Raw genomic sequence first — 13177 nt, forward strand, 5'->3', positions numbered from 1 at the left:
CCCTGCAAGGCCGAGCAGGCGGTGAAAGCTTGAACGTGACTGTCAATTTCAGGCCTGTATGGATGAGATTTTAATGAGTCAGTGAAACAAAAAAATTCCAGCGCGCAAAAGCTCCCCAGGGCTACCAGTCAGATGAGTCAGGCCCATAAAACTAACGTAAACAATGCATTTTTGGCTCCACCGCTGCACCTTCCACCGAGGGGGGTTAATGTGAAGTTCAACTGCGAATATGACATCTAAAAATCCCAACTTTTACGCACAGAAAGCTGCATAATAATCATACAAAAATAGATTATCGCTTCTAAACAAGCGTCTTTGTGATTGATGCATTGCACTGAAGGGTCAGGAAGGAAAATGCAGCCACGGCTGAGAATCATTTTTCATTGTAAGGACAAGACAGGAGGAGGTGATGGAGGTCAATGGAAAGGATGTCAACAATGCACTTTAGGAAAAGACGGCGAGAAGCCTGCAGTAAAGCCTGTCACTGCCTTATCTAAACCACCTTCAGTGAGACTGCAGGCCGCAGGACAGTGGGCTCTGTATTGTTGTGGCGCTTTATAGGCCTGCAGTGTTCAAATGAAAGACTCCCAGAGGAGAGGAGGTGCTCTGTAGACTGGAAACTAGGCCAATACGCGTAAAAAGCGCACTAAAGGCGCATTCGAAAGACCTAATTCAGGATTTATTAGGTTATTGTGCCATGTTGTGTTTGAGGTATTTTAATGTTCAGTTAACAGTCATCGGTTTAAATAGGCCTAGACTTCGCCTCGAGGGATCACAGTGTTTAGGTGTCTGCTTTGGCGAATTCTCCGCAGTGTGCAAACTATGATGAGCAGTAAGACGCGTGTCTAATTAATATGTTCTTCTGACGTATTATAGCGATTCTTAAAGCAACTCGAGAACCCTAATGTTGTCTATAAAATGTTTGAAAAGTATTTACAGGATAGGAAAATATTTACAGGAAAAAAAATTAGTGGATTCTCTGCGGAGGGACTATTTTCTTGCGCAGATTTGTTTTTTTAAAGGTGCTTCTTTTTTCACCAAGGCAATATCAAAGTTTTTTTTTTAAGTTTAATGTATAACAGCAATATCATTTATCTGTTATATTTTATTTCATTTTTAGCATAATCTTTTTTTGGCAGCTGGAGTCAAAATGCAAATATTAAACAAATCAAGCTGAGATCTCTGATTAGTTTATAATCGGTATACATTATTTTTTTCTGTCCAAATTTGGAAAATCACACAAAAATATTTAATGTAATCGAGATCGAGGTGTGTGTGTGTGTGTGTGTGTGTGTGTACACGTGCGCGTGCGTGTGTGTACGTGCGTGTGTGTACGTGCGTGTGCGTGTGTGTGTATTCAGCCCAGCTCTGGCTGTTGTGTCGCTCGCATCTTTAATTTAATCCAAAAGCGTCCTGGCACCAAACAAAGCTCAGACTCTGTTAATTTTCCGCCTCATATGTTGGTTTTTGGGAGCATTAGTGTCCTGAAAACATCCATAAACTCACGCTGAGCTCAAACCATTAATGTATCAAACCAATGAAAGCCATCAGAGGGGTGATGGCCGCCATTTAGCGCAAGTGAGGTGAAATAAAATGTTAAATGTGTCCTCTGATGAATTTCACCATGAATATTATTTTTTGACGTGCCAGCTGCTAAATTTGGAAACTTTGCGTTAACAAAATCGTCCAGAGCATATTTTAACGTCTTCCAAAACAAAATCTGCAGACAGGACTGCTCGAGTTTTATCTTATTTCAATGAGGCCATGCATCTTTTATTTCTATTTTGGAGAGCTTTAATATTAAAAAACAAAAACAAAACTGTGAGTCAGATTGCTTTTGCTGTTGTGTCCCCAGTTATACTGTTTTTGTCACCCATATCAGTCAATGTTCTCTGAAAAAGAAAATAGCTTATATTTATATGTATGTATGTATATATATATATATATATATATATATATATATATATATATATATATATATCTTTATTTGAGACCCGTTACATCAGATAATGAAGACATCAGTCGTGGCTATTCAGCAGGCCTAAATGAGCATTTAAGTTATTAATAATAATACATTATTACAAAATCTATTGGAAATGTGGAAGATTAAATCTAAGTTTAGTTTTTTTGACGATAAAATGATGTTATGTTAAATAGGTTTGTGAAAATGTGTGCACAAACTTAAAGTTTTCAATTGCTGCTCTGAATAAAAGTCTCAGCTTTTGTCCTGCAGCTTTAAATTGAGAGATTATTTTCCCCTGAAGTTCTTACTGTGCATTAGTTCTGACAGAAAAACGCAGTAATATTCTTATCTTACAGGGACTTACGGCATCACGAGCTTAAATCGACCGTTTCATCCCCTTAAAATGTTTGTTTAGCTGCACGGAGGGTTTTTATTTCTTTACATACGCGGTCCAAAATCCAGATCAGCTTGACTTTCTTTGAGTGCCAACAGTAAACCTGATCACAAGGCTCGCCTAATTGTTGTTGAGCGGAACGCGCTGCACCTGCGCGAGGCTCCGGGCTCAGTGTGTGTTTTCTGCTCTTGACGCGGTTTCAGGGGCCCAAACAACCTCAGAGCCACATCTGGTTCCAATCCGGAGCGCGCACAGACGCAGCGCTGTCCAGGACGATCACAGAGAAAACCTTAAATGTCCTGTAGGTGTTGTCTCAGAAACACACAGAGGAGATCCCACCCTGCTCACAGCGCGCACTGAGCCCCTCAGGCCTCCGTACAAGTTCAGTGTCAAACCGCTCTGCCTTCAGAATAATAACAAGGGTGGAAAGTCACTGAGAAAGTCACTATTGTATATTTACTCAAGTGCTGCACATAAATACAACTTTGATCAATGTGTATCTTATTTAAATATCATATTTGTATTTTATGCTCATTTATGCTGTAAAAATACAATAATTTAGATATTATACCCCACAATTTATCTGCGTTCATTACTTTACAGATTAAAAGTTTAATCTGTAAATTAAAATTGATAAAAGCTCATAAATACGATGCATGGCTTTAGATTAAACGACCCAACAATATATAAGGTAATTAAGATTAATAGCATCATTAAAATACTGCTTAAACTTTAAACCATCAGTAACAATTATTCAGGAAAATAATAATGTAACACAAACAGGAGCCTTTCTGCTGCGTAATGACAACTTTTAGTCTACTTTTGATATTTTTCTAACAATAGACTTATTTCATTCATTTCTGTACGATTTTCCATTTGTTTTGAAATTGTGGTATTTACTACTTTACCAGGCAAATCTAAGGATCAGAATACATCTTCCATTGCTATTAAATCCCCTAAAATACTAGAAATAAACCCACTGATATGACGTTTCACGGATGATAGGCCAATAAGGCATTAATTAACATAATTAATACTATACATTATAAAGCCCTTATGTCCATTATATTATTAAATAACACAGGAGGATTTAAGAAAAGGAGAACGTAAAAGACGGTTAAAAACTAGTAAAAATGGCATTTATAATTACAGCAAATTATTTATTTTTGCAAAAGCAAGAGAGAGAAATCTTTAAAGACGAGTAAAGCTTATGTGCTGCCGTGCAAACCGCATTGACCTTAAAGAAAATGATCCCCTCGCGCCAGTTTGAAGCTCGAATTAAGAGTAAATTCACTCCAGACAAGTGGAGGCGAAATATGTTGCTTCTTTAAGAGGGTGGGTTTATATAACGTCTGTGTAAAACCACTAGCATCAGGACCAGAGCAGGTCCGGGTCTTAGCTCTGCGCCCTAAGTAATTAGCAGCCAGTGTAGACAGACAAGAGGCGTTTGAGAGCGGGACTGTGGGACTCCGGGTCCGGGGAAAAACGCACTTCCTGTCGAATAAAAGAGCGCAGTGTGCTCGCAAATAAAAACCCTGGAAAGCCGGAGCGAGCAGAGAGGAGAGAAAACGACAGGAGCTGAGCCAGCCGACCTCTGCACAACCTGGGCAGCAGCAAAACACACACACACACACACACACACACACACACACACACACACACACACACACACACACACACACACACACACACACACACACACACACACACACACACACAAACACTTACCCAACAGACATACCTGTATTTAAAATCCCGGATGAAGATTTGCTGCTTGCTGCTTTCATTGCTTTCATTTCTCACAGGTTCACTAAAAGGATGAAGCAAAAACACACAAAAACACAACTATTTATCACCTGTAAACCTCCATCTCAATATTTATATTCACACCATTGATCACAGCTGTGTGTAGCATCAGGAAAACAGGACATTTAAAAAGATTTTTGTAACAAATGTTTTTATTTGTCTCATTTATATTTCAGACCATTAATAAACCCCTTGATTCCTATTTTTCCAGATAAAAGATAAAATCTTCATTCTTCTATTTATTTATATATTCTGCCATTTCTTCCTCTGACAGAAATCGATTCAGCCACAATCAAAAGAAACACAGACATAAATAAAGCCTTAAAACTTGCCATCAGTATAAATTATGAAATGATCAGTGTTGAAATATAAAAGGCATCTCTGCGATGTAAAAATAAAACAAAATCAAAATGGCATGATGCTGGAAATAGACAAGACACAAAGGCAATAAAAGGTTCAGTCAAACCTTCTTAACAAAGATGAAAAGACACAATTACTTCATTTGGAAAAGTCATTAAGGTAAAAATACAGTATGTTCCTTCCTCTGCTGGTAGAACGCAGGAGTGTTAAAATGTTCCCGTCCTGGGGGGACGGACTGAAATGGACTCAGGCATTTGGGTTTTTCTTCATTAGCTGGATGTCCGAATCCACCATCTCCTTCACCAGCTCCTGCACAGGGACACCATCATCGCAAATCCACATTTAGTTTAAAAAAGTTAGAGAAATTAACTCAGAAAAGCTCAATTATTTATCTTAATGAAATAAGTCTCTTGATAAAAACACAGCAGAGCCACTGACTGTAATTCAAATTCTGCATCTTTATCCATTTACAGTGTGGTTTATTGCAGCCAATTCTGTTCAGTATCAGCAGTAATTCAATATGATCATTTACTGGACCTCCATTTTTTTCCTTTTGCATCAACTAAAATGTATATGTTTAAACTGTAATTGAGTGTCGGGTCAGATCTGAGTCTTGTTTGCTTATTCTGTGATCACTAAGTTCCTGATCTCATTCAAAATGTTGCCAATTTTATACCGTGTTTAACTTTGCTGCTTGTGTTTATACATTTAATGTGAGAAATTTGAACTTTTTTGGTTTGTTTCATAGAAAACATGTGAGTGTTATTTTTTCTTTTTTAAATAAAAAAAAATATATTTTTGGTAATGGCATCAAAACTAAGAAATTGTCTTAAGAATAACCCCCAAATTTCTAACAATATTAAGGCCTTTTATTATTTAAAAAAAACATGTTTTTGTTTTATATAATCCGTTTGTCCACATAACTGCTTACAAATAGTATATAACTGTAATTAAAAAGTCTTTACAAGTTTGGAGACTTCAGTGTGATGCAACACAGAACAGTTGAACACAGTTAATTTATTCTGAATTGTTTTTATATGGGGTCTGCATACCTTTGGCATATCTTGAAAAATATTTCTAATATTATTAACATTTTCTTTTTTAAATTAAATTCCATGCCTTCCACCATGAAGTTTGGCTGAAAAACTTTTCCAATAAAAAAAGCAATTTCTTATTCCTTCCCATATGACGTACAGTAGATTCATATCAGGCTGACATAGGACATGCTTACTCTCTATGACATAAAAATAGGCCTCGGCTTTTACTTGTTGGTCACTCATTTTAAGGCTACACTCACTCACGCACTATACAAGAAATATCACATCCTTCATCGCACTGTCCCACCCACATACCCTGTTAACCCCACCCACCCGCTGCAAATGTAGATACATATAAATAGAGACTCAGACAGTCCAACCAAGTCCCCTCTTTTCTAGCTCGGCCACATATCCTAACAGGCCTTCAAAAACATTCTCACGTATTTTATATCAGGGTACTGCTCTTTCTGTGACTAAATGAATCAAATCAGTCCATTTATGTCCTTATTAATATCATCATATTGACTTCAACTACGTCATCCAGCCCTACCAGGTGTGACACGCACCTCAAAAGTCACCTTTGGCTTCCAACCCAACCTCTGATATGCTTTGGTGCTGTCGCCTTGTAGGTAGTCCTGTTAAAAAGAAGGTACGAAAGAAGACAGGAAGACAGAGAGAGGGAGAGAGGGAGGGGAAAAGATGGAAGAGTGAAGAGAGAAAAACAAATTATCTGTCGTGTCAGATCTGACGTCTGCGAGGAGGAGAGTCCTGCAGCCGGCTCAAATGAAGACATGCTGGATTCAACGTCCTCACCAGGATGCAAGGGATGGAGGGTGATGATTACTCTCTCTCACACACACACACACACACACACACACACACACACACACACACACACACACACACACACACACACACACACACACACTATCTCCTCTCTCGGGGAAAAGGGAGGTCACAGAGTCTCACTGGCCATCAATCCCCCCTCTCGGCTCCCCACCACCGATCTGTCCAGACAGCCCCCGTTGGTGCCAGAAGATGATGAATTGTGGGACTCTGGTGGTGTAACCCCCCCCCACACACACACACACACACTCACCCCCCTCCTCACTCCCTTACTCATTTTCCCCCCCTGTTGTGTTTTGCACTGGGTTCAAGATCCAGTGAGACCCTGCTTGAGACCACCAAAGAGACAGAAAAAAACATTTCCCTGTGCATTCTCTGTTTGTAAAGCTTCCTTTCTTTTTCTCTCTCTTTCTCCCACTTCTGTTTCCATCTCACGCATCATGCGTATTTAGTTTGTATCAGAAACACACATGCTGGCCTCGAGAGGCCTAATAAAACGCGGTGATGAAACCTGATACTAAAGAATCTCCTTTTTTCAATTAACTGACACTGTATGTTCCTTAATCCTGCAGCTAATTCCAAAATTAACTGCTACTCCAAGAAAATCCTTTGCTGAAAGAACAACAAAGACTTGTATTTGTCTTTCTTTTTGTGTTTTAACACAGTGATGGAGCTTTCTCAAGAAGTATGCGCTGTTCTTGCCCTTTCTTTCTTTGTTGTTTCGCTCTGCCTTGAGGTTAAAATTACATCAACTTCATGGTCAGAAATATGTGGACACCCAAGCATTTCACTCATGTGATTGCTGAGCATCTGACTTCAGCACTGTGGACATTTTTTTTTTTGCTGCAATAATAGCCTACACACTTCTGGGAAGGCTTTCCACAAGATTTTGGAACCTGGACGCAGGGATTTGCTTCAGTTCAGCCACAAGAGCATTTAAGTTATTTTATACTTGTGCATTAAAGAGTTGCAGTGTAGCTACGGAGCCTGTGCATGTAGCTGCTGTAGCTGACGCAACCCACCTGACAAATGACACGCCAAAATAACATGGAAACTGGAAAGACTGTGATTGGTCAGTATGTTTCTGGTTCTGAGGCTAGTAGAGATTGTTGAGAGCAAAGACAATATCAAACATGTTGAAAAAAAAAGGCCCATTTATCTCCTTTTTTTTTTCTCAGTGTGACACATCCAACTCCGCTGTCAATTTCACCATCACTCTTCATCATTGTAAATATAAGAACATAAGTACTGTAACAGCTCGGAGTAGTCTCAAAGTCACTGATGAGACAAGTCAGACCTTTCCACTGTCGCTTGTTTCACAAAGTTAATCAAAGAATTGATAAAAAAAAAAAAAAAACTTACACAGGGGAATACACAGTAATTGAAACATGATACATCACTTTTGCTTTAGTGATGCTATCAACTCGGGCTGGGCAATATGAAGACATTATATCATAATGAGATATGAGACTACATATATTGTCTTAGATATTGGATATTGTTCTATCATTATATGGAATAAATGGTATTTCTTCCTGATTAAAAAGGTTACATTACAGTAAAGTTATCAGATAGTTCTACTTGTTTTAATACTTCCCCTTACCCACTTCTTCATTAAATCTACATTACTAATGGGTACTGATTAAAAATGGAATTGTATTAATATATTTTCGAAGCACAAATGGTCACTCAATATTGTCAAAGACGCAAAATTCAGCAAAATAAATATTGGAATGTTTGATCCTTTCTCCCATTTCTAGCATTAATAAAGTGGTCTTGAGGAGATTTCAAAAACACCAAGATATATATTATGTACTAAGATATAGGTTTAAAATATTGCAATGTAATTTTCAGCCCATATCACCCTACTATCAACAAGTGAAATTGAATGTTGAACTAAAAATCAAAATCCAGGAGAGTTAACTTCTTCCACCAAAGTGTGAAAAAAACTTTTCCATAATGGACCTGACTTTGTGCCTGTCACCAGTAGAAAATATTGTTTCTGCAAGCCAATTATACATCACATTTGTGTGTTTATGCATATCAGTGCGACATTGATCATATTACATGTATATTTTCAGGAGGAGGAGGACCCCCTTAATGGCAGCAGACCAGTGTTTGAGACCAACGAAAGCAGGTACTGAAACTGCAGTGACAAAATTGGGTATTTTGAGACAAAACTTGATCTTTTCCTACCTACAGCCAAGTATTGTGCCTCAACCTAACCAAATGTTAACCACAGCGTTGTCACAACTAGATTTGTAACAGTATGACATTTTAACGTTACAATAACAGTTCAGAAAATATCACTATATTATTTTACTGTTAATCATTTTTATATCTGTTATTATTGATATTATCTGTTACATGTTTAATACAACGATAAACTATGAAACAATTAAACAACTGAAAAAGTGGTCACGACATAAAATTAAAATTTGAAATGTAAAGAAACATAAAGTTGAGTTCATGATAGCCAACCTGCATATTGGTAGAGAATCATATTTGCTTCTGGAATCAGTTTTTGTTTTTTGTAAAAAGATTAAACATGTCATAGGAGCTATGCACTATACTGTACTTAACTGCTTTCTGCATGTACATCTCATGTCATCCTAATAGTATGAATATTTCTTTCTCAGTGAATTCCAGCTGTAACATACAGATGGAGGGAGGGTTTTTTTTTCCTTTGTTTCTGGACTTGATTTGGAGAATGGGTCACCTGATGACTCCTACAAGGACTGGTGCTGTGCTGACAGACTTTTGATTCATCGATGTTACAAAGACTGCAGAGATGATGCTTTGATTTTGTTTAGTCTGTGCTGTTTATGCTTTTTTCCCCTTGTCTATTTGTGTTGATGTTTTTAAAATTGGTAAAACTTCGATTAAATTCATAAATAAAAAGAAACGTAAAGTTGCAAAATATATGCCACATATTAAATGCAAAAATGTAACCTCTGTGGTTTGCAGAAACGCACAATGCCAACATTTACTGTGGCAATTAGGTAGTTTGTGCATGGGGGCATTATCATGTTGAAACAGAAAAGGGAAACTTCCTCAAACTTGCCACAAAGTGGAAGCACATTATTGTAAAATATTGGATGCTGTGGCATTAAATCTCCATTAATTGGAACTATGACGCTTCGTCCAAACCATGAAAAACTGCAGAGACCAGAAGTGCTCAGGCGGCCATATAGTGCAAGAAGAGAGCAGTGTTTTTATCTGACACTGAACCTCTTGAAAATGTCTTTTCTGGGTGATCTTATTACAGAGGAACGCTCCCAGCAGCACTGGCATAGTTCAGCCTTTTAGAGAGCAGGGACCCACATCTCAGAGAGGCTCCACTGTGCTTAATCACACTCTTCTGATTACACACAAAGGCAAGAACACTGAACACACACATAGTGAACAAGTACAGGCCGATTCAGTCTGTGACACCGCTCAGGTTGAAAACACAGTTCAATTCTGGGTCTTTTTTATTTTTAACTTCACATGGTGCTCACACAGGCCAGCGGATGAAAGCTACGGCCCATTTTCTCCTCCGTCTGTAACGGCAGCACAAACAGCTCTTTCTCATGTGAGCAGCTCTGTACATTACTCACATCCATTTTTGGCTCTCCAGCCATAACTGGAAACATTTTCAGACTAATTACCTACAGCAATGAGACATAATTCATCATGGGGCTGAATGTAATTATTATAGGGTGACTTACTCCACAATTACATTAAATAATCCACTTGCTTCATAATTATATTGATTAGGGTTTGTAATGGAGAACATTTCGTAGCTGGCACAAAAGAAACATCAGCCGGTCTCGTCACGAACACTGAAGCTGGTCTGAAGTCAAATGTTACAGATAATATATTTTCAGTAGAAACTCAGTGCCATTTCTATGTCCTTTTTTTGATTGGTTACTTCATGCCAAGAGGGCGGGTCTTATCTGATATGAGCCCATCAGAGGCCTATGCCAAAAAAGGGAAGAAAAACAAATGTAAGAAAGTTGGCGCGCTGCAGAGAGGTGAAACCTGAAGTAGCCTGTTGTTTAGTTTCTGTGTGCATATGTAAATCCCATGAACTGAAATAAACTCAAAGCTGTGACGCAGCGCCTCCTTGACGAAATGCCAAAGGACGAAGTGACGAGTGAGAGAACGCCGCGGGTTAAATTCGTCTAATGGAAACACGTCAATTTCGAAAAGATGCTATGGCTATGCGCTTGTTGGTGGAACTGACTCCCTCGGGGTTCAACTGAAGCCAGAGTGACTTATCAGTTCAAGAATATGTTTCCTTTTTGTAGTTAAGCTCCAAATGGTTTCAGCTGAGTCACAGGTCAACTTTTACCACTGAGTGTTGCCTCCATACATCTTGTGTTGTCTTTATTCTAGCTGTTTGCCACCACCTGTTGTGTACAAGATCACACGACTACAAACCTGTCTACACGGCCACATAGACCCTAATGGACATGAGTAGATGATGACATTTACATCCCAAGGACCCTCATGGCTTCACAAACATGGAAAGCATAAGATGGCCTACTGGCCAATTGTTTATTAATTTCTTAAGCTGGCAGAGTCATCATTTTAGTACAGCCATGTGCCAAAACAGATACAGAAAGTTATTACTCTTTCTTAATGCAGCAATGTATCACTGCTAAAAGATGTGTTAACTATAGACCATTGCATGTTTTTGTGATTAGTATAAATCCAGCTGACTGTACAAATCACAGAGAGACCTACAAACAGGAAGTAGGGCAAAGCACTGAACCTCAGTACTTTCAGTGTCAACCAAAATGATACATACTGAAAGTTGTAATCAGGTGTTCTGTCAAGTTGTCAGTCTTGTTTATTTATTCTTGATCAGATCAGATTCATGCAAAGTTGTTGCACTTCTGCTTGTGCTTAAGGGATGAAACACTGAGAGCTCTGGCACACTTTTATGGGGATTTTGGAGAAAATACATGCTTATTTTCTTACTAAGATATTCCAAAAATGTAAAACTTGGTAGCAAAATTCTGGTGTTGTATTGGCACTACAAGCAGACCTCTGCCAGTGTAAACAAAAGTGGAAAAATACATGTATTCACCCCATTATTCGGATTTGCTCCAGAATTGTTGAGTCTCATTCCCAGGTCGCCAAATACCGATGCTTTGGGTTGGTGGTTCAATCCAACAACCAACCCAAAGCATCGCTCTCTGCCAACCTGCGAATGAGACTCATCACTCAACTATCTTTCTCAAGAGATACATACATACCACGCTATACCCTTTCACCAAGTTTCATGAAAGTCAGCCCACTAGTTTTTCCTTTAACCTAATAACGAACAAAGAAACCAAACCGAAAACAATCTCCTTGGTGGAGGTGATGATACACAGCGGCAACAGAAAGAGTTGTGCCTTATACGACCATCATCTACGTCATCATCATCGTCACACTGAAATCTCCATGTAAGCTTGGCAGGGGAACATCTGTTGAAATCAGACTCTTGTCTGCTAAGTCTGCCGTCTTAGCAGACAACCACACAGTTCAGCATCCAGGAAGTTAATCCAGTGCCTGGTATTTCTCAACCAGGATTTCTGCAGGTGACAGACAATCTCACCCTCGCAGATCCGTCTGCAGAGTGCGGCTCAGTGGAATAAAAGCAGCTTCCAAACTGCTAACAAGAGCATTCTGCGGCCAAGTGAACTCACCCCAAACAGAGCATGTAGCAAATAATTCAACACGAACTACTAACAGATGGGGGCACAATATAATCTTCATATGGATCCGATTTGGAACCAAACCCAACATTTTGGTACATCCTGTTTAAAGCAGCGCTCTGCCCGTGTCTGAAAATATGCAGCGGTAATAATAACAACAACTGTTAGAAGAAAGCCAAAGATTAGCCGTGACAAAATGTGCCCCTCACTCTGTGAACATTAGACACATTTTAGAGATTAAACGCCAATATGGACTGCTCCTATTCACCATCTGAGACCATGTTACAGGCCTGTGAGTGAGCACTACAGTCTCTGAGGACTGATGAGTATCATGAGCAGGAATAAAAACACACATGCAAACGGATTTTAAACATGTACCAAAGTTGGAAAAATTGAGACCAGGGTTTTATTTGTTATGTCTCTGATTGATTCAGAGCAGGCAGAGTAGCTTGAATACAAAAACATCACAGCTGTTACTATTCAGCATCACTGCCACCATGATGCCCATCACCATCATCACCGCCACACAGTAGTGAGCATATGCAGTTTACTCATAACACAGAAACACACAGGTCTTTGTTTGAGGGAAGTACAAAATGTCTTTTTTTCATTCAAAGCTTCTATTGAGGTTTTTGAATGAAGCTGTGCAGCTTTTGAGTGTTGATTTAGAATCCATATGCCAACGTTAATGAATGAATCTTCAAAGCTTTGAACTACTTAATACAGCCCCGCTCTGTTTCAAGCATTTTTGTAATTTCAATGCGTTGAATGGCTACACCACAGTATCCATTAGCCTCAGTGGTTGTTGCTATGGAAGAGATGCCAGAGCTATGAAACTGGCACCCTTGCATACTCAAAATGCCATAAAACAACAAAATGCACCACAGTTGCTGAACCAACCCAAAATTGTGGCAAAATCCCAAACTCAACTTATTCAAGTTGATAAACTGAACTTTACAAAGTTTAACTTGTAACTTTACCTCGTCGTCAGCTGCACAGCAAAATAACCTTAATTTATTTTAGGATAAATTAATATCTGCCTCTTCAGTGGACACCTTACAGAATGTTTTGAGATCATCCC

General features: G+C 38.8%; 1 protein-coding gene across 2 annotated transcripts in view; it reads right to left on the reverse strand.

Moving 5' to 3' along the window:
- Window positions 1–4297: 4297 nt before the first annotated feature.
- gmds (GDP-mannose 4,6-dehydratase) overlaps window positions 4298–13177 on the reverse strand; it is a 203255-nt gene continuing 194375 nt past the window's right edge. For both annotated transcript variants that reach the window (XM_088077442.1, XM_042512148.2), the window contains 2 exons: window positions 6127–6195; window positions 4298–4832 (listed from right to left, as the gene is read on the reverse strand). In XM_088077442.1, the coding sequence (XP_087933568.1) occupies window positions 4770–4832; window positions 6127–6195 (132 nt within the window). In that variant the 3' untranslated portion in view covers window positions 4298–4769. The remainder of the gene's footprint in view (window positions 4833–6126; window positions 6196–13177) is intronic.

Source organism: Plectropomus leopardus, chromosome 5 (assembly GCF_026936395.1).
Source record: "Plectropomus leopardus strain MGB_pleo_1.0 chromosome 5, ASM2693639v1, whole genome shotgun sequence".
In the NCBI taxonomy this organism is placed as follows: Eukaryota; Metazoa; Chordata; class Actinopteri; order Perciformes; family Serranidae; genus Plectropomus; species Plectropomus leopardus.